This window comes from Triturus cristatus, chromosome 4_1, assembly GCF_964204655.1.
Source record: "Triturus cristatus chromosome 4_1, aTriCri1.1, whole genome shotgun sequence".
Lineage (NCBI taxonomy): Eukaryota > Metazoa > Chordata > Amphibia > Caudata > Salamandridae > Triturus > Triturus cristatus.
This window is the reverse complement of record NC_140585.1, coordinates 1,020,072,408-1,020,095,939: the sequence shown is the minus strand read 5'-3', so window position 1 is coordinate 1,020,095,939 and position 23,532 is coordinate 1,020,072,408. Positions and strand designations below refer to the sequence as shown.

Here is a 23,532-nt window from a genome sequence, read left to right as displayed (position 1 = left end):
TAAAGAGGAATCTGAGTCATTAAAACATTTCTTCTGCCAAAAGGATATTAATTAGGATAGACATTTTCAGCTCAGACAAGCTGTTTACATTAGCTTGCATGCACTGCAATTCATATTACATCTTCTTATAAATATTGCTAACTTGTCACTTTGCACAAGCACCTCTTTTTCACCCAATGGAGCAACCATTATCATACTTTGAAACATTTGTATATACTACAAAAACTTGAATATAGATGATATTTTGCATATTATATTTTTGGCTCTGATGCTGTTTGTCCTGTGTTCTTTCTTTTTATTCCGCATAGAGGTCAGCATGCGATAAATGACATTCTGTGTGTTGTGAGAATTTGTTTCTCTTTTCAAAATAATTTTGTAGTCCCGTCTGGACCATTTTGTGATTTGTGCACAACCATGATGCAGGTAGATACATGTATCTATTGATGGATATAAAAAGGCAGAAAATCTTGGTGGTCAGAAGCCTGTATTTTGGCAGCTACCTCCCATGATATCCTAAATCATTTAAAAGCAGAAGAAACGTAGTATTATGGTCATGTACTACAGTTTACTACTCCTTAGTCGAATGCATTCACAGTGGTGTCTTACATTGGTCCACAGGGTTGGGTCCATGTCAGATTTTCAGGATATCCACAGAAGATCCACAGAAGATAAATTTGCACATGATTAATCTAGATGGAAATCATTTATAAAGTTGGTGTTTGTCGTCAACAACTACCAGGGATCTATCCAGCATGGTCCAACTGTAGAATATATCAAGGCAATTATGTTTTGAGAGTACATTCTTTCAAAGAGAGTAACAAATGGGTTTTGAAGAATTTGTAAGTCAAGTAACTGGAATTGCATCAATCATTTAGAATAATGGTACTTTGTGTTGTATGAGAACATCAGAGATTCAAGCCGACATCCACTGAAATAGTTTCATTTTCAAGAGACCTGTTTCAATTTCCTGAAGATCTTTTAACAAGTACAGAAAAGCTGCGGACGTCTGCTCACGGAAATCATAGATTCTGTAGACATGTAGTGAGAATTGTCAATATAATTTGGCCGATACCCTGCTCCTGTACATTGCACGGACAGTAGTGCACTGCATACATGGTAGTAAACAACTGCAATACACGACAGGTGTTTAACATCAACACCATTAGAGAACTTTACAGCCTGCTTTCAAGAGAGACCAAACCAGACAGATGTTATTGCAAGAAGGAGAAACATAGGTACCAGAATCTTTAAGTTCACTCCTCTGTCCGTTTTTTATATATATATGTATTATAAAGAAAACTTTCCAATTTACTGTTTTCTATAAGTCATCTGACATAACATAATCAAAAGCTCTTGCATGTAGAAACTGACCCTTTACCCTCATACATCTTGATGCATGTGGGAAGGATAGTCTTCTCTTCATCTTATAGCTATTGTGGAAACATGTCTTCATTAATAAATATTTTAAAAGGTGATTCAGGAACTACTTTTAGAGCAATTCATAATACTGTTCTTACATTTTCTTACTCAGAATTAATTCTGATTTGGTGAGAATTAGAACATCTTCTACATTTAGCATAAATGTATGAATTGTCATGATAACAAATTTAAAAGACTCATGGCTACAATTGCTGTGTGATGTTAATAGGGACCAAATCATATCTCAATAGAACTACAGATAATAAGTCATCTGTCAGCGCAGAGCAAAAGTTGGTCACTTGGCGTCAGGAAGGCAACTAAACAATGAAAGTTCTTTTGAAAGGAGGAGTGGGTTATGGTGCTTTCTTCTGATCAGTTGTGGATTTACTAATCTTAGTCAATACTTGGTTTCTGGTCTGTTTGGAAATTTCAATGAAAGCATAAGAAACGTTGATTAACAAAATGAATCATTATGACCCTGCCCTACTATACGCTACATACTACCTGCCAAAAACAGTGAATGAAAGAAGTTAATAATAATGAAATGATGCCAGACTATGTCTTGATTGATCACACTATTTAAGGGGATATCACATCACAGTGTGATAGCAAGAATTTAATCCATACATTTTTCCACACAGAATAGGAGCAAGAGGAAGGCTTAAATTTGGCTTCTGGTCGGTTAAATAGAAAAAGTACAACTATACAAATAATAAAGATGCAAGGTTTTAGCCCAAATTCTGGTAACTTTAGCACACAGCTTAAGATAATCAATACTAACCCCACATGCTAAAAGCAAATATTTAACATAGGAAACAGAAACCTCACATTTCAGATGAGAATTGCATTCTTCCTTCTGCTAGAAAGATAACATCTAAAGCAAAGTCTAACAGAGAGAAAGAGAAGGTAAGAGGCAGAGACTTCTGTGCTCTAGTGTCTGTCGACAGAGATCATGAAAAAAAGTTGTTCCCCAGATTTTTCTCAAAAGGGAGGACCTAGGAATTGAGATATACTTATTGACAGTTACATATTCCATGAAATCAATTGTATTAAGAAAATATTATACTATTTGAATGTTGAGAGCTCCACTGAAGGCAATCATGTGGCTTAGGGCTCATAATGGCTGGCATTGACCTTCTGTTTGAACTTTCCATTGCATATATTTTGGTTTTGCCTGTTTATTTTGGAATATTCTACTCTCAGTGGGTAAAATGTTCTAATATTATTATGGCCCATCTGCCTCAGGCTACCAGTTGTTAAAGGCCCTCTTCCTCGTTGTAACTTTGCTTTGGGCTTTTAATGACCATTACAGCCATATGTCGCTGACTATAACACTTAACTGTATTTGTATGTAAGACTTATGAAACAATAAGAAGATGGTTCTCTAAGTTTGCAAGACACGAATGTTGCCCAGTCTTTTCATTGTGAGAACGGTTAGCTGCCAGTAAGAGGGAAGTGCAGAAAGTGTCATGTGATATATTTACATATACCTAGAGCAGAAACATTATTTCTATTAAATGTTCAGAATGCTATCAATATGTTTCCTTCTGGTACTACAAACGATGTAATAGTTTTCAACTGTAGTGATAGGGATAGGAAACATCAAATCTATATAAAGGCTCACTTGCAAGCGTGTCTTTGAAGGTGACTGCATGCTTGCTGACTAGCACTGCAGATAACATTTTAAAGTTGCAATTACTTTTTTTTTGGCAGGTGGACAACACTATACATTGAGTCATAATCCGATACAGCATATGTACAAACCTTTATGATTTGCAAGGGTGAACAGGAAGCCTATTGGTACCTGCAAATGGTGAGAAGATGTTGGGAGCTGTGTTTCCAGTTATCCCAATTACAATCAACGTCATGTCTGAGAAAAGCATAAAATGTTCTTCATTGTAAAATGTTATAAAATTTCCTAAACACATTCTATTGGTATTTAAACACCACCCATAACCTAAATGCACAGGGACAGTATTTTCAGCACATAATATATCCTGACACATTTATTGACCTGAAAATGTAAATGTACAATTTTTACACACTGAGAAAAACAGAAAGGGGAGATCAGGAGATGTTCACATTAAAACAGAGAAAGAGCCTTTTTTTTATATTTGACAACCAACACTTATGATTTTACATAGTTGTTTACACACTATTAGTATTAGTACTGTTTATAATGTGCTAACACAGTCTGCCTAACTTGCTTTGTAATCACTTCCTATGCACATGTCGTAATTTAGAAATGGCTTTTGTGTAGTGATTTTTTTAACCATGTAGGATCTTGGGACTATCCTAAAATGTATTAGCCTATGCTAATATTACTGTTCTGTTTTACATTTCTGAATTAAAAGCCACTCCAGTAACAAAATGATTACCTCATCACAATGACTAAAAACCTCTCAGTCTAAACGGACAGGTTCTATAAGACACACAATTCACATAGGTCCAGTTTCTCTTGCAGATGAAATACAGTTCATCTGAAGAAGCGTTCAGATTGAGCTGCTTAAAGCAATTCATTACAATAGAACGCAAGAATTCTTAAATTACATACTTCAAAATATTCTTGGAGCTGTGCAAAATGTATAACTTTGATGGCTGGTGGGACATGCAAAAACAACAGTTGATGGACAGAATGCAGAACAATGTGTCCACCTCCACTGCCAAAATGTCTCAGTTAGTTAAACATTCACTTTTGGCATCTGATGTGGTCTGTGAGTCCCAAAGTTTAAATCCCAGAAAGATCAACCCAGCCTTTCATCCTCCTGATTTTTCAAACTGAAGATTGCGTTTTGAGTTTGTTACAACTGTTATTTACAATGCTTAGAAATGGCACAAGATTGTTATGGAGCACAACATAAAACAAAGTATTATTATCTAACTGCAATATGGTAATAATAAAACAGTTCTATACCATACTGATGCTTGTAACCCTACAGCCTGACACTTTCACTTTGGACATTTCAATTCTGATAGGACTTTTAGTAAGTTGTATTTTTTTTAGTAAGTTGTATTTTATATTGCAGTCCTGAACTGATCAAGATCTCTTTGATGAACAGTTTGTTAGCTAAATCTGAATGTTGGGATCTATTTTAATGGGAAGACCAGCAGAAAACCACTTGTTGAACTCAGTCGTGGCTTGGGCAAATATATGGTTTTAATTTTGTCAGGGTTCTCCGCTTCATTGTTTAAGTTGTGTATTCATAATCTTTACTTTTCACCTGGTCCAACATGCCAAACTTGACAAGTTAGAACTTTAGTAACCAATTCTTTTTTTCCATCGTGCTAACATATATCATATAAAATCTTTATTCTGTCTAGTTTCCCAGTCATCAGTATTTGAATGTGTGGAGATAATTCATCTACATCCCCAAATATATTCATAAGCGTTCACATTATATCAGTGTTTGGATTAGTGTGATGTGGAAGTCTATGATATGATATGTTTTATAAGTAACCACATGATTGTGGCGATGAGCCTCTCCTCTCTCCTGTCTTAATGCTTTTAGCGATATGTTTTAAGCCAGCGATACCAATTATTGGTTGTGATGGCTGTACCATATCAAATTTTCCCAGTAACTTCAGACTGAACTACATTTTCTATTGAATAAACTATGTGATGGAATTCTATATATGTACATAATATACTACATAATGATTTCTATCCATGTACATTGTATGTACATCAATGTTATGTGGATATCCTGAATGTCTGGCATGAATTTGGCATTTTTGATTTACATTGGGCAAGCCTGATCTTGGTAATGCTAAATGCTGGTTGAGAGCAAAGACATCTTTTGATATTTTGATCATGTTATAATCTATAACCTCAAAGAAATAAAAAAATAAAATCCTACCTCATTGCAGTAATTGCATTGAAGGACAGAGGAGAAAAGTGGGCATTTGTCTAAAGAACTCACTAGGTGAAGGTAGAAGACATTAGAAGAGCTAAAGCAACTCCGTTACAATGCAAAATTCCTTTGGCTTGGGTCATCATCCTGCACCAAAAATGTACATTGAAAATGACCTTCTTAGACTAATCCCTTCACCCATCACATATTGTCTGACAGCAGGTATTATCTGTCGCCATACTTTATTTTACACAAAACACCAACTAGGATCTCTTTACTAGACTAACCAAATGTAATATATCTCAAAATGTCATGACAGCCTAGTCATTACTTCATGGATGAATCTGTGCCCATATTCTTTATAGAATTCCTCATAGCTCCATGCAAACTCACTTAAAAGAAGGTTAACGTAACATGCAAAAAAATGTTGGTGATGAAATGTCTAATTGTTCACCTTCATTTCCCTTGCACAGATTCATATTTGTCATCCGTGGCTCAAAAATTCAGCATATTCTGTGACGAGTTCTGCATTACTTTAAAGATTAGAATAAGAACTTGCAACAAACTCACTACTTGGATAGTCTGCGTTTCTCTTTGCATCCTATCCTCCGTAAGAGGTACCTGTGCATCCGGTGAAATCTCAATCACTTCTGGTGAAATCTCAGTCACTTTTAGGACATCTATAAATCTTTTGGAAATGTCTGTAATAGTAGAAAACTTCTTGTGTGATTCACTGTGTTGGCATAGCACATAAAATTGACAACACGTAGTTTATACAGTATTATTCTAGACTGTGTTTATTGTGTAGATGTGTTTAAATATATAATTGGCATTAGTAATTGGCTAGTTTGTTTCTTGTACAACATAGTATTTCTTGGAATGCTACTAAACGTTTCTTTAAAAAGTGTATTTGTATAGTAGTAAAGACTTCTCCGTAGTGTATCAGTGTAATGTGTATTTCATGAAGGTTATACTTATTAACTTGGCACTTTGTAACCCATAACTCACCATTCTGAGTGTCACAATATTGTGTCATCTTATATGCCTTCCACACAGGACCGGTATTTATAACCGCAGATAGGTTTGCCCCTGGACAGGATAAACATGGGAATTGAAGAACGCTAAAAAGCTTCATTATATACATAGGAAATACTGGAAGTGCAAATGTCTTGCAATGAAATTCGCATATATAAGGTGAACACATTCAGTGTCATTACATGATAGGTAACCCTTGTTATCTTTTGAAGGTGACATAGATTCAGTCCCCTTACTACTGGCTCAGGAACAATCCTAAATGAATAGCATCACTAATGTCACAAATTTAAAGCTTCTTTTTAAAATCAATAAAAAATGAAAGTTTACAAATTTCTTGAATACACATACATATTATGCTTGGCTATTCTTCAAAGCACGTATATTAGTTTCCGTCAAACGTGCATCCTTTCAATGCCTTATTCATAGTCCATTTCTAATCAGCAGATGTTTTAACCCCTTGCGTAGTTTTGCTGAGAAAACACACACATCCAGTTTTGCACATCTTATCCATAATGTAGTTCTGAGCTCATATTCTTCATTGTTGGAAACGTGTTTCTTTTATTCGCTTCACATGATGGTGTTGTACAAAAACTGTTCCTCGTTTTGTGCTCACGCTGCAAACATTTAACTTAGCAAACCTGAAAGAAAAAAAAGGAACTGAGTGAACATCTTTCAGTGGTAGAGAAATATTTCACTTTTTATGGCGTGCCATATGTCAGAACACAAAAACACACTCTTAATGATGTCATATATGTTAATTTCTCCTGGTTTCTCCTATTACTTTCAAATGACTTGTGGAAAAAAGCATCTGTTAAACGTTGGGAACTGGCAGAAATAGTCATAAATGTATTAGCTATTAATAGTAGTTAAGATAACTAGTTTAAACTACAAGAAGGAGCAGCTGACCTGCTCAAAGTAACTTTTTACAAATCGTATTTAATGTACATTTCTGAGTGTTTTCTAAGGACGATTTACATTTACAAAAAATACATTCTGTTTTAAGGTGTTTCTAAAAAAAACTTGCAAATGTGTGCTGATCTCAACCTTCTCCTACAGGATCAATAAATGGCAATGCCAATAGACCTGGCTTTAAATGAATATTGCATGGTAATGTGAAGCATTGCATGCATAGCATATGTATTTGTGTGGAAGTAAAGAACTGCCAGATAATATTGGGCAGGTGACAGTACCACTGTAAAGCCAGACCTAAAAACCCATGCAATTAATGACTGCCCTTCTTCCATCTGTGCTGCTGCCAGAGAAAGGCAAACACCATAAATTATCTTTTTATTTAAGACACTTTTAAAGCTTTACAGTGTCATACCCGTGCCCCTGAAAGCTCAGGCTCAGTCAGCTGGATAAATAAACAAAATGAGGCAGCTGGTGGAGAGCAAGCTCTTTTTTGTATGAAACTACACAACTTCTGCCCAATCAAAGCTTCCCAATCAAAATATGTACTCCTGGCTCCCAACATGTGGACGGAGCCAATGCCCCTCTCTAGTGGTACTCACAAAAGTGTCTGGTGGCAGCTGCACTGTCTAGGCAGTAAGCCTGGATGGGGTTTGTGGAGTTCTGCTACATGGAACTCCGTGAAAAGCCAAAATGACTCTGCTGCACTACACGGAGTTCCACAAGCGGCAGAGTGCAGTGCGTCACACTGCTCATGCTGATTTTTAGTGCCAGGGGATGGTCAGCGCAAACAGCAGTATGCAGCATTCCAGATGGCGCTGCTTCTTTCTGCCGCTCAAATAGATATTCTACTCAAGCAGCAGCTTTCTCAGCGCGATCTGCAGATTTCTCAACATGAGCAGTCACTACCTACTGCAACCGCCCACGGGGAGAAATCTCGGCAGGAGGAGGTCTAGTGTGTGATTTTTCTCTCTCATCAACTTAACATTCACGAGCCGCACAAGAGAAAAAACTCCACGTCGCTTTCTGGAGTTTTTCGGAAGTCTGCGCGTAGTGGGCAAAACTCTGCAAACTCCACCGGCAGAGCAGAATTCTTCGCCCACCCCTACTAGACAGACCACTGAACTTTCTAATAAAGAAATTCTAGTTGGTCAAAGGCATGTAGGGTCTCTGAAAGAGGGCTCTGGAGACAGAGAATCAGGCCCAAAATATAAAAGAAATGTGGTACATTACGTAAACATTTAACCAATGAAGTTCGATTTGACACTAACATTAGTATCAACCAACCACTGCAGAAAAATACATATACATCGACAAGTGCAAAATTACATTTGTACAACAGTTAATAGGTGCCAAAGCTGTTTTGTTTACTCATCAACCTGTGGAAATGTTGGCATAAAATTACACTGCACAGTATAAATCACATAGACCAGGGTGCATGGTGTTAAAAAGCAGGACATGTGTATTTAAGTCTTACATGTCCTGACCGTGAAAAACTCCTAAAGGTGTTTTTCACTGTAGCAAGGCTATCTTCCATAGACTCACACAGAGTTACCTTATTACCCTTAATAAGTGATCACTTCAGTTTGGGAACAGATAAAGAAATGCTTCTTCTACTGATGTAAATTGTAATTTATAATCCTCTTTAATGGTGAAGTCAGATTTTTAGTTACTATTCTGAAAATGCCACTTTTAGAACGTTTGCATTTTTCTGCCTAAACATGCCTGTTATGTGGCTCTCCTGCAGTGTGTTGTGTATTCCTTCCAGACATCGGGATAAAAGGGGCCTTGGATGTAGAGGCAGTGGTTCTTCCAGAAAGGATGGCTGGGGAGTAGATATGCCTTGTCCTGATTACACTTCAAAGGACCCTGCATGAAGCACAGACAAATTAACCTGACATCAGGCCTGCCCTTGCCTTTTTCACCCTATACAGTTTGGAGCCAAACCCAGGGGAATAACTGACGAGAACCAGTTTAGCACTTGGTATAAATGTAGTGAAAAATATTGGGCAACCTTGTATTCCTCAGACTCTAGATTCGTAAATCTGTTATGCAAAACAGTGGATCTTACAGATGCATTTAAAAAGATACTTTCAATACTTGAAGACTACTGAAGGAGTGGAAAAAAACTCCTCCCTCTTGTATCAGTCATGTTATTTGGAAATGGACAAATTAAATTGAACAATATATTTGAGAGGGACAATATATATATCTTTAAAATATACATATTGAAAGCACCCCTTCATAGGTTCCTCCAGCAAAACATATTCTGGATTGCTTTGTGTTTGAAATCGAAGGTACAATTTTACAGATGAAAAATTGGTAGACAGGAAGTGCACATATCTTCCTAAAAGGTATAATATCCCCAATAAACTGTCTGTCACGTCTCACCGCTCTCTGTGTAAACACCGATCAGTACACTTACATCTTAACTTTGAAGGGGTGCTTTAAATTTCACCCTCATAGCATTCCAGAACTTGTTTTCCTGGTTTATATGCAGAACTGAGTAATCACTTGTCACAATGGTTCCCTTTTCGCACATGAGTTTATTCTGTGCTCAGATGTAGCATATGTTGTGCTTTTCTCCCTAGCTTTGTCAGGCATACAACGGTTAATTTCTTCTAACTGGGTTTCTTCTATTGGCCTCATAAGTTGCCACCTAATTGAGTTACTGGACTGTTTGGGCAGGCTTCCCCATTACTTGGTGCATCTTTGCCTTCATCCTGAAGAAGACTTCACAAACTCAGCTCACCACTACAGGTCGAAACATTTACTGAGTTATTTTTTTAATTTATTTTCAACACACCGTGGAGAGGAATAGCTAATCTATGTCTCAGCGGGAGAACCATCAACAGCCATCACATTGCTAGTGGATCCAAGAATCATTTTCTGCTATTCTTTATTTCACTCACTATTAGCACCCCACTTTCTTTCACTAACACTTCTTTTACGAGCATCCTGTCATCAGAAGCTATTCTTTATTAGCATGTAAAGTTGTTATATGTTGGATTATATCTATATAGATTATAAAGGTATACATATATTGTCCCTTTGAAAAACATTGATCCATTTCAGTTGTTCATTTCCAAATAGCATGACTGATATGAGCGAGAGGAGGTTTGTTTTACTCCTTCGGGAGTATTCAAGTATTGAAACTATCTTTTTGAATGTGTCTGTAAGAACCTCTCATTAGAACACTCCTGGACCTGTGGAAGATTCAGAAGAATGACTACCCTGCTGTCTGAACAAGGCAGGCTGGACCTGCCTGCCTTGAACCCAGGATCCCCAAAAGTGACCCCAAAGGTCAGTTGGCTGCTCTCCTGTCTGAGAAACAGAGACACAACAAATTTCCTGAGGCCTTCCCTGCAACGGCCCAGTTGGCCAGAACAACCTGGACCTTCCTGAGCCCTGCTGCTGGCCTCTGCTGGAGTGTGTCTTGATCCCCCATAGGTGTTCCCCAGGTCCTGGGCCCTTGGATGGCATCTGAGTGTACTCCTGTTGCCTCAAAACCAAGCTACAAGTGCAAATTAAGACTTTTGGTGCTCTTTGACCGCTAACAGACTCCTCACATCAACAATGGTCATCGCATTGCCCAGAAATGCAAAGTTCAGATAGCGACCTGCTCTTTGCACCAAATGGCTACCACCGGCGTGTCCTGCCAACACAGAGCTCCTGAAATGACTGCTCCAAACGCAAACATCAACCTCCTCGCGGTACCTGCTCGCGCGAAGATTCAGTTGAGGCTCCTTGCTTAGACTTGGACTTTGAGAAGGTAAATTTTGCACCAGGACAAAATTGTCCCTGTATCTGACACGCGCTCCATCTTGGTCAGACTGAACTTTTGACTTTGACCTGCCCCAGCGTGACCAGATATATGTGAGTGGCGCTTTGTGGCACTATTTTCACCTAAAACTTTAAAATTCATAATTCCGTTCTACTTATTGGGTTTTTGTCATTTGTGGTAGCAATTGGTGTTGCAGATGGCCTTGAGTAAGTTCAGAGAATGCACAGATGTTAACGGTAGAGGTAATATGAATGTCATTATCATGTTGTTAAAGTGGGCTCTGATGAAGTGGGTTGATGTAGTAATGTATACCCACACTACTGATTCGGTTGAGATAGGGAGAGGGAACAGGCATGCCCTACTGCTGACTACTGTTCCAATTTGTCTGTGTTTGCAGAGAAGCTTGTATGGCTGCTGCCCTTTTTTGTACCTGGCATGCTGCAGCCAGGACTCTATCTATTCTGAGCGAAGGATAGTTTACAATATTGCTTCTTAGTGCTGTTTAGGTTATGTGTTTTAGAGAAACTTGTACTACTGCTGCTTAGTGTTGATGCTCAGTGTTGTGCCTGAGTGCTACACTTGTTCTAATTGTTTGCCTAGGCTTGTACAGCTGCTGCCCAATAATCTACCAGCTCCTTGTCTTTGGTGGTAGCAAACATTACTGCTGCCTAGTGATGTAGTTGTTTTGTATGTTTGAGGGTATCCAGCTGGGCAACGTGGAAAGGTTAATGGCAGTGTTGTTTTTTTATTGTGGGAGAATATGGAATATGCCGGCTATTATTCTTAATTGAGGCAATGTGAACATGGAAATGCAATAGCAGTCTACATACTGGGCAAAAGTTGAAAAGGTGGTCCTATACCTATGGGGCCAGAGTAGAGATGTAGTGATGCAGATTTGTGCCCACAATGGTGCCTGATACATTGCTACAAAGTGGAAATGTTCATGCAATGTTTCTATACAGAATAGGGTGATGTGGAAAAATGAATTCAGTAGTGCAGTACCTACTGAGGCAATGGAGAAATGTGCATGCCAGGCATGATGCTTTATGTGCTGGGCACTATGAAAATATGGAAGTGCACTTGCTCTTTACATTTTGTAGCCAGCATGGAAAAATTCATGCTGTCATGCTTTTCACACTCAAGCTGTGTGGAAATTGACTTATAATAGTACCTGACATAAAAGGGTCAATATAGATTTAGGGTTAGAAATGTCTTCTTTACATACTTGGGTGTCATAAAGCAGAGTAATTTGCCTTTCTGTGAGAGGCACGCCCGTTTGTGAAGGTCTTTGTCTTCATGGACCCAGCAGAGCATTTCATGCAGAATTTACAAATCTGAGGATCGTTTCGATGAAAGTGCTTGTGAATACCTGGCAAGAGTCCTTCATCCAAAATTGAATGCCAGGGCCGTATCCATTTGATGGCAGCACACTCACCATTATTTTTTTTTTATAGAAACAAATTTCCAAACCAGGTTTATATACCTCTGAAATAACAGAAATATCTCTGACATTACTGGAGTTTCATACCTTGTGTTATAGCGGCCCCAGGCAGGAAAAATGAATTTAAGAAGGCCTGAGAGGCAGATATTACATGAGTCATAGGTTTACAATGGTGGAGCCTGTTGAGGCTGGCTCACCCGTCGAAAATCTTGTGTTTCCCCACCTTTAAATGAGGCAGGAGAATTGTGAGTTTGAGGGGTTGTAATCCTTGACAAATTTCAAAGGGGTACCCACTCCACCAACCTTTAAAGGACCCTAATGGTATTTGCAATCTGATCTCCTACACTAATGCCTGAGCCCAAGGAAGCACGTCGTTAATATAGATGCAAGAATATCGTTGCACATAAATATCGTCTCAACAATATCATGATGACAAGAATATCATGGGACAGAATATTGCGGGTAAGAATATCCTTTTTTAGTGTTTAATATAATTTTATTTGATATTGTTATATTTAGAATTGATGTTTAATTATTTTGTAATGTTTTATTATGTGTTATAAGTTGTTAATATTTTATTGATAGATATATTTTTTATAGTAGTGGTTTGTTTTGCTTTGGTGATATATTAAAAAAAACTATTTTTTACTTTATTTTATTTTTTTATCTATTAGTGGGTTGTTGGGTTGTAGAGAAATAGGGGGGAGTTTGCTTATATTTCATAAGTTTCTATATATTTTATTCAATTTTTAAATGAATTGGGTAAATATATTATTATGTAAATGATTTATTTGTTTTAACTGGTCAATTAATTTAAACATAGCATTTAAAAAAATATTTAGGGATCCATTAGGATGGCGGGCGGACTACAGTCCGCCCCCCACCCTCGCGGTGCTGGGACCGGCCGCCAGTGGTGCGGTGGTCCTGCACCTCCAATTAGGATGTGACCGCCACCGTGGCAGTTGCATCCCATATATAGAACATTGTGGCGGGGGGTGCTGTGAGCAGCACCCGCCACAATGTAGTAAATGCATGTTGTGCATTGGCATGCACAACGTGACAGGCAGCGCGCGGTGCCTGCCACCCTGTGTATGCCACTGTAGGGAGGTACCATGGGTACCCCCCAAGTGCATTCCCCCACACCCCTGGAGACCCACAAAGGGCCCCCAAAGGGATTCCCGCATTCCTTTCCATGGCGGAATCTCCGCCATGGAAAGGCATTAAACTGCCAACATCATAATATGTATGGCGGTGCCTGCAAGGCACCGCCACCATATTGCAGGCTTTTTCCACCCGGTAGGCAATCGTGACGATTGCCTACCGGTGGAAAAGTGGCAGACGGTCTTTCCGTCCGCCGCGGTACCACCGCCATGCTAATGTGGCAGGGGGGTAAAAGGCCGTCCGGCAGGGTGTTTTGGCGGGTGGATCGCCACCGCCTGTCGGGGGGTGGCGATCCGCCTGCCATGCTAATGGGCCCCTTAGTATTTTTATTGTAATTGTGTATATTTGTTTAGTATTATTTTAAATATTTTCTGCAGGTTGTTGGGTTTGCAAGGGTCTAGAAGGAAGTGTTTTAGATATTTTTATTGTTAATAATGGCAATAATTTTAATTAGGTTATTATATTGTTTGAGCAAATTGTTTAAGTAAATGGAATAAATATTTTTTTGTTTACAAAATGGTAAATGCTTATTTGTAAATATTATTGTAATATAATAATATAAATTATATTGTGTTTCTTATGTTTGCTACATTTTAATACTGATTTCATTTTTTAGGTAAGCAGTATTTATATAAATTTACAGTGAATTACTTTTTCATTGATTAAGCATTGTATTAATTTTGTATATTTTTTTTCAATATTTTATATTTAGTTTATGTATTTTGTTTCATTTGGTTTATTTGATCAAATATGAGGTATTTATAAATGTCATGCTGTCTTTATGCTTTGTATTGTTAATTGTTAATTAATGAAGTACTTTTTGGTTAAACGGTATATTCATCTTAATATAAAGTGTTTAAATGTTGTATATTTAGTTTATATATTTTGTTTCCTCTGATATATTTAAAAAAATATATATACTTTTATTAGAAACATTGGGCATCACCAATTCGCATGATCTATACAAAATTATCCTCTAGCAGCACCAGTACATTTTTAAAACTTGTGAAATCAGTACTTGTACATGACTCCAAGAACAATCCCAGCAACATTACAACATACCAACCCATCCAATCCTTTTATATATTTGATAAAATATGAAGTATTTGTAAATATCATGTTTTTTTTATGTTGTGTAGTGTTAGTTTGTTAATTTTATGTGTTTTTTAAAAGTTTTTTGAAATATATATTTTTATGATAATATTTGTATTTATGATATTATTTGTTAATATTTTGATTATTGCATATTTGTAAATTAATGTATATTTAACATGATATTAGTTGAAACAAATGTTTATGTATACTTTCTTTCCTATACATTTAGTTAGTGAGATTATCTTTTTTTTAGGATTGGAAAGACTAAATCCAAACCCTAGAAGTCCAACACTTTCCCTAATGTTGGTTAGGTTTTAGTAGGTATAGTAAATCTGACCTCTCCAACGTCCAACGCTTTCCCTGTTGTTGCTTAGGTTGGAGTGGAACTACTAAAGTTGACATCTTCAAAGTCCAACACTTTCCTTACTGTCAGTTAGGTTGGCGTTTAAATATTAAATATGATGCTTCCAATGTTAATCGCATTCCTTACTGTTGTTTAGGTTGGTGTTAAAATTGGAATTATTATTTAAGTTTTTTCAAATATATGTGTCTGTATACATTGTATTATTAAATAATATTATTGCTAATTACTGCTTTTCCATCATCTATATATTGTGTACAATAAAGTGATGCTTATATATTGTTTTATTATATTTTCGTTTCAATTTATTTTTACGTTTATTTCTTTTATTTCGTTAAACAATTATTCTGTGTATTTTTTTACCTATCTATACTTTACATGATATAGTTCCTAAAGTTAAATAATTGTTTTAAAGTTATTAGAATTTAAACTATCTGTAATTTTATTTTTGTCCACTGTATTTTTGTACTCAATATTATTGTTGTTTACATTGTAAGTATTTACAGTAGATCATTTTGTCTATGATATTTTTGCAACTGTATTTTTGTATTGAGATATCTGTGATCTTGAGGTTACATCATAAAAGCAGGCCTGAGTAAGTGTAATCACTAACCTGAGGGAAATGAGAAACCTATTCTAGTCCTAGCACTTTGAGGAACAGCTCTCGTGCTCTGGATTACTTCTCACTTTGATAGAGAAATTGTAACCAACTACATACCACTGCTCCTTACAAGAAGCTGCCTAATGATCCTACTCCATCTATCCGTAAAGAAATTTACAAATTAACCCAAATATGTTTGAATGAAATTTTGGCTTAGTGATAAAACACTTCAGTCAAAATACAGACAAATTGCACTAAATCTCCTGGCAGACCTATCATAGCTGGTTGTCAATCAATTGTATATCCTCTTGCTGAGCATGTTGATTTCTTTACAAAATCGTATGTTGATTTGAAAAAACTCATATACTAGAAATGGCGTGTGAATTATCTATAAGATAGAATGATTCATACTAAATAATTTGCTAGACCTACTGGTAACCTTGGGCATAGAAAGACTATACACAAGTATTTCTCAAACTAAAGCACTTACAGTTTTACACTCAATACTAGAAAATCACATTCGACCGCATGAGAGACCTATCTAATGTATTATTGACTGTCCTACGTTCACTCTCAAACAGAAATACCTCATTTTTAGTGATGCTTTTTTTGAATGGATGGATCACAGGAGTTGCAATAGAAGCCATTTGTGCCCATGAAAAACTTATATGTGGCAGCTTTAGAGGAAAGCTTATGAATCATATATAAGAAAATGTCTAAGATGTATAAGCAGTGCATTCATAATGGAGAGGCTCCTGGTCAAGTTTAGAATAGTTGCATGAGTTGCTTTAACCAGCCAGTCAGTACAGTGGTGCTTACTAGCAGCAAAATATTAATCTAGTCCTGCTTCTGTCTATTACTTGTTTGTCTCCTCTTATTGGATTTTTCGCCTTAGTGCATCTTTTTTTATTAGCCCTTATGCACATGGTTTCACTGCATACTTCTGTGATGAAGAATTTCTCTGTAGTGTCTATGATATTTGATGTTCAAATGCTCTGATTCTCGCTGTTGCTGAGCATTATTTGATGCTTGCCTAGTTAATAGGCATAGCTCATTAGATCTAGCACCTAGCGCCTCTTCCTCTAGTAGCCTGTCGATATGTCTGAAGTTGCACATATGTCTCCCAAGAGAGAGTGTTTCCATGCCTTAAATTAGGTGATAAACAGCATTTCTATATGATAAAGTTTTGAAAGAATATCTGCATATTTTGAGACAGCCTAGTACTATAATATATATTTTTGTGCCTTTTTACTGGTCTCTTTTAATGCATTGATAGCTGTACCCGTATCAAATGAATATGCGATGTTACATCACATGCGGTACAACGCATGTGATTACAATGCAGTCATTACAACAACCACGTTGTCACAACTCATACCATTACATTGCAATTCGTTTCTATGACTTGCTGTAGGGGGCGCGCTGGACATAGAAATAGTATCATTTACTATTCCAAATCCAGCCTGCGCAACAGTAGGGAAGGTGTTGGTATAGTAAATTATACTATTCCTTAGTTTAGAGTGCCCCCTACAGCAAAACGTAGAAATGACTTGCGTTGTATTGGTGCAATGAGCGCGTTGTAATCGCATGCATTGTACAGCATGCGATGTAAACACTGCAACCCGTAGTGTGTGTGTATTACCTTATTCCCACATGGCAATACATTTTTGTGACTGTCTTGTTGATATTAGCAGTATGCAAGCTTTTCAGGCAGACACGTGTTATTTGATTATCACTGACCTTACAGGACTACTGAGATTTCTGGGTCCCCTAATCCCTTTCCAAGATGGTGGATATTTTGTTTTACCACTTGTAATGGCTGAACTAGGATTGCTACCTTTTAAATTAGTCATTCTCGAGTCGGTCAGCAGAGTGGAATACTCATGTGTGGTATATAATAAGACTTCTCTATATTTTTTGATTTGTGTCACAAAACTAGCTTACTTTCCTTATAGGATTCTTGTGCCAAACACCAATTGATACATTTGCATTGGTAAGATTATTTTTGCTAATACACAAATGTACAACAGAGAGTCCCTTTTTGAGTGATTTGTAGCTGGCTGAGCTATATTGTTGTTAGGTGTTTTTACAAAATTTGGTGTGCTTCTCACTCATCCTTTAATTCAGGGACGGATTGTTCTTTATGGCAAGCAGAAGGCCGGTCTGACAAAGTCAGTAGGGCAGTAGCGTCTGCTACTGGTCTGAGCTCCATGGTTAGGCACTTAGATGGGGACAGGGAGCCTGGGCATGTTCCTCACCAGGCTGTGTAATGCAGCCTGTTGGGGAACATGCACAGTGTGCATGACTGTTTGGCCGGCCTAAGAGTGCCGGCCAAACCGTCATGAGCATGTAGGGAGTGCAAACCACTCCTCCCCCTGCTTAATCCAGCTAAAAAAAAAATGATAATAATGTTACGTTATTATCATTTTATTTTTTCTTTTGACCAGTGTAGCGACTCTCCCCGGCCTTAGCGAAGGACCTGCCAGTGCAATTGGGACAGTTTTTGGCTGTTTGGGTGCCTGTTTTACCAGCTTCTTGGCACTTTTTGTTGCTGTTCATTTCCCTTTTATTACAACATTGCCTGAAGCAAGCACAAGTGCATGTAGACTCCCGTAGCTTGTGAGACATCTATACAGCTTGTCTTTACAAGTTAAAAAATGCCCTGATTTGCTGCTGTGGGTCACTTTCTTTAGCTATCTAGTTTGCTAATGGGCACTACTATTACTTTGGAGCCTAGGACTATTTGCTCTCCCAGTCCAACCGTGCTCCAGTCGTAGACACTGACACTCACACAGACACAGCCAAGCCGGTGCATCCAGACTGCAGGTTGGATTTCTCGCCGCCAGCACAGTGCCACCAGGTAGATTTTTCAATGTTTATACCAGGTAATCCTTGTAAGAGATAGTCCTATTTTACTTAATCTTGTATTCTGTATGGATATGTTCTTTTACCAGATGAGTTTCTGTAGTTTATTTCCATTCAATATGTGGCTCTTGTAGACTTTTAGTGTGTAACTCTTGTAGACGTTTAGTGCATAAGATTTGAACTGAGTTGCTTCTGTATTTCTGTGTAAGTTCATGCTATGGGTGGTGTGCATTATGGAGCATGAATGAAAGCTCTAGGGTGAGGATTAAGGCAGTGTGAGCTTCTCACAGTGCCTGCTAGTGCTTCATTAAGGTGTTCAGATCACATGTTTATCCAATCATTGGGCTCTTTAAGGAGTGCACAGAAAGACGGTAAACCTTTTCCTTCCATTAATCCATGTCAGTGACGCACTGTCTGACTCCTGTATAGTACACACTGTGAAAAGTGCCTCTAGGTAACTGGGTAAGTTCAGGTTAAAGGTGGGTGTGCATGAAGGTGCACAATTGATTGCTCTGGAGTTGAGGCTGAAGTCATTCAAAGTTTTTCACAGGACATCTTGATGGGTCACAAAGTTGTTTCAACTACACGACTATCCAATTTGTACCCATTGTAATGACCATTTTGTGGGAAGGAAGTATACAGCTGTTGAAATACTGCTGTATTTAAAGGTGAGGCAAGAGTTTATGTGTGTATGTATGTGCATGTGCACGTGTGTGTGTGTGAGAGATATCAGTGAATGGTGTAACACAAGGAAGTAATGCAGAAAGACAGAGTGAAAAGACAGTGGAGAAGGAAAAGGAGATGACATATGAGATATCCAAATGGAACATTTCTGAAAGATGTGAGGATAAAGAGCTCATGTGGCTTATAGAGCAGGAAACTGCACATTAAAGTGGTATAAAGGAAAGAACAAGAGTGCCTTAGACACTCTGGAAGACCTATATCCTAGCCACAGTCCTAGCAGTTTTCAATTCACAGTCTAAAATTCTCAAAATTCAAAGATTTTTAACTATAATTATTCACAACACAATCATTGTTTCTAGTGATAGATCTGATACTGCTTACAAGTATTAGCACTGCCAATTGGACTGGCTAGTTTTAGGCATTTGTTAATTGCTGTGTAATGTCTCCATACAGGAGCAGAAAATTCACAGTCACTCAAATACTGGTTGTTGCTTTAATTGACTTCAGCGAAAGTGTCACTCGAATTGTCACAAATTTGACATTACATATCGGCATTGAAACCGGAGAAATGTCACAAATCAGCAATCTAAAAAATTGGCAGCTAAATGATAATGTGGCCTGCATTAGTGTGTGCTATTGCTTTTGGTCTTTTACTGATATTTCACCACCATGTATTATTTAGTGTTGAAAACTGATTGTTTGGATAAGCTGTCTATTTGTATTATTACCTACACAGAGTATGCAGTTGAATTTGCATAAGCTGACATCCATTTTGAATCCTCAATGTGTACTTAATTAACTTTTGGGATGGATTCAACTCCAGTTAATCACAAAATATTTTATTTACTCTTTCTAGTACTACTAATTAAGAAGTTTCTCACTATATTTGCAGAGTTACTTCTGCCACCGTGAGCAGGTTCATAGCACAAAGAAAAGCATTAGTGATAGTAGTTGACAGGCAGATCTATCATATTTCTTCGTCACAGATAGCTGGACTGTTAATTATCTGATTATCGTATTAATAAGCAAAAGCGGAACAAATAATAATAGCAACTTGAAACATTTCAGAAGCATTTGTATATATTTTGAGTGTGTATTTCATGTGATAGAAGCCCTCAATACTTTGTCATTAGTTTTGATGGTGTGTTGTTTTCTACTTTGGCAGTGAAAGTTTGATCTGCTGATAACTAGCATATGAATAGTGCTGGGCACTAACTCCAAGCTCAATATTTAAAACTAGTGTTATTTTGCCTCACATAGTATTTTCAGTTGTCTTGTTTTTGTGAGATACTATGCATCTAATATACATTTATTTCCCTATGGTACAATGTATTTGCCTGCTCTATGACTTTCTTCCAGACTCATACACGATTACCTGCTCTTGAGAAATAATAGTAATGTAATTTAGACCCTGGTGTGACAGAGGTCGCTTACTTCCACCCATTCAGCAGAGGAGTCATTCCATTATTAGAGATCTCCACAATGACGGCGCAGATCTCTTTGTTAGTTATTCTTTTACAACTATGTATAGAATCTCTGCATTGTACTTAGACTTATGAACAGTGTTTTATTTGTTGTTTATTTGTTGAAGCATCTGCAAAGCAATCCAATCACATACCACCAAGAATACAGGAGTGTGCACCTAATGCTAGTGGGGGAAATAAGGTGGCTGTCTTGAGTACAATAATACCAGTGAAAGGAGTGACAACAGAGAGGACGGAGGTCTTTGACCAGAATGAGAAGCCACTTTTTCTTGTTAGCAGTAAGAACTATGGCAAACTGACTAGACCACCATAGAGGTTTTGTCTAAGGCTTGAAATATTGAGAGTTTGAAAGCATTTATATACCTCTGTAACAAAACCTACTCCCATAAAAACGTAAGAACACTTTTTCTCCAAAATGGACTGACTGCTTCAATTTAGGGCAGCTTTAGCTGACTCCTGCACCGTGTAAATTTGCATTTGCTTGATTTTCAAAGGAATCCAAATAGCCAGGAGTACGTGGAATTGTCTTCCATCCTCTGTACCAGCCTTGTCCTACATGGAGCAGACTATCCGCAACTCCAGGACCATTTAGTGCTGGTTTCAAGTTGAATTTTATAGAGGGGGAACCACTTTTTTAATCAAGGCTATCTCCACTTCTTGACTCTGAAAGTCCTTTAGAACTTGATGGGATTGGCGAACCACCGCAAATAAGACACTTGCCAATACCATAAAGCTTTCAATTCCCCTACCTCTTTAGAGGTGGGGGAGCATCTGATTGACTGCTGGTGGAACCATCACCAGCTTTCCTGGTGGGCAATCAAAGGCAGCAACACATCCGTCATATGGTCACTGCCTTTTGTGCATCAGGACATCTGCCCTACTTAGGACAGTTATCTTGATGCCTTGATTCCCTCCCTTGGTCCTCCACGTGAAGCATGACTGCTCTGGCATGCAGTGAGATTTTATCTCACTGCATGGGTTTAAAACCTTCTGTTCAGGATTTACTACTTGTTTTGGATCTAGGAGGAACATCAATAAGAAAAGTCAAAAACCTTTTTTAATCCCTCGGGGAGAAATACAGTGCATCAAGACCATTTTGTTTTGTTTTTTATTAATCTCTATGAAAAAAGAACTTAGGTGGAGACCTAAGAGCATAGTGCCTACAATTAATACAAATGTTTTTTGGCCTTTTCTGAGCCACTTCCCTTTGGACCAACTTTGTTCACCTTCCATTGAAGCACCCTGTTCCATATTTCACTAAGTGGGTAGGATTACACAGCTCTCATTTTGCAGAATCAATAGTAGGGAAATCAAATAAGTATCTAGACCGCACAGAAGAAGTATTGGAAATGATGATTCAGACTTGTGAATAATATTGCAATAAAGCTGCTAACACATCTGACAAACAAAGCAAAAGAAAAATGAATAGCAAGGAGCAACTTTCCCAAAATAATGCCGATTCCCCAAAAGTTTAAAGAAAAAGGCCTCTTGACATAGATAATATAAATCAGACCTTGAAGAGTGCAGACTACATTTTTAGCAGCCCAATTAATGAATCTCTTCTAGTGAGTTAATATTTTAAAAACAATTTAGTCATATTGCACAATGTACAGCTAAATGGCCTTCCTTCCTGTATGTGGTATTAGTAAATATGTATTTATTGCTTGTCCAATTGTAAATGTCCCTTGGTACTTGGGTAAGAAACATTGGGTCAGATGCACCAAACACTGGTTTCAAAATAATGGTAGCAATTTGTGAACAGTATTTCTGCCATCAGTGTGGTGTGGAGGCTATCATAGGGATGGTGGCCTGCCAGAGTCAACAGATCACCATGCCTGTGATTGCTTTTTAATAAAGCAACGTTTTTTAATGCAGCCCATTTCCCTTAAAGAGAACAGGACTGTGTTTAAAAAGAGAAGTTTCTTTTTTTATTTTAAGGGGGGGGCGTGGCCCAATGCACCAATGCCTACTCTTAAACTTATTTTGTACAATCCCAAATGTGAAGAGGTCCCAAGGGACCCCTTTTCCTTTTGCAAATGGGTTGCAACCTTCTTTGAGTTGTCTGTAAAATATCATTGTTATGTAACCAGATTTCATTTGGAAAATATTGATACATGGCATATGCATCCGGTATTTGGAAGGGACTCCTACAACGCACCCCTTCAGAATACCGAATTGTTATCCATTTCTAAACTCATGTAACAATTCTGAAACACTTTTCTGAATGGTTATATTAGTTTAATACCTAGGAAAAAGGGTGCTAGAATTCGCAAATCCTTTGATTTACTGATTTGAAGGGTTTGCAAAACCTAAAATTTGTTGTACATTTGGACCATTATCAACAACCCAATCTGTAAAGAGCGGAGTCTTCAAAGATTTTCTGAAAATCAAGAAGTGAAGTAATAATACATAGGTTTGGATGCAACTAGTTGCAAAGAGAAGGACCCAGCATGGACAAATAAATGTCCAAGCATGCACTGTTAAATTTAGCAGCAGAAAGTAAAAGGGAGGAAAAAAGATCTTTGCGATCTTTCAGAAGTGTGGGCACAGACATGATTCTGAGTGAAAGCTGCTGAAGTGTGGTAAATAGTAGGATGAATGGCTTATGAAACATTGACATAAACACAGTCTTTTATAGGAAGTCGATGAATGGCTGAAAGAAGATGTCTGATGTGATTGAAACAGTGTCACCAGTCAAAAAGTTTGGCTTCGAAGTGAAAATAGACGATGTAACAGGTAATTAGATTGGCCCAAATAGATAGAATTAGTAAAGTCTCTTGGGGGGCAATGATGGCTCAAGCAGCAAAGCGCTTACTGTTATCATTGAAGGGAGGCACCTTCC

The 23,532-nt window shown here is 37.6% G+C and overlaps 1 protein-coding gene across 2 annotated transcripts in view; it reads right to left on the bottom strand.

Annotated features, from left to right (window-relative positions):
• Positions 1-244: 244 nt before the first annotated feature.
• The window catches only part of LHFPL3 (LHFPL tetraspan subfamily member 3), a 581,961-nt gene continuing 558,673 nt past the window's right edge, over positions 245-23,532 (bottom strand). For both annotated transcript variants that reach the window (XM_085653961.1, XM_085653962.1), the window contains one exon: positions 245-6,943. Coding sequence is in view for 1 of the 2 variants with exons in the window: in XM_085653962.1 (XP_085510088.1) it covers positions 6,930-6,943 (14 nt within the window). In the remaining variant the exon portion in view is untranslated. The remainder of the gene's footprint in view (positions 6,944-23,532) is intronic.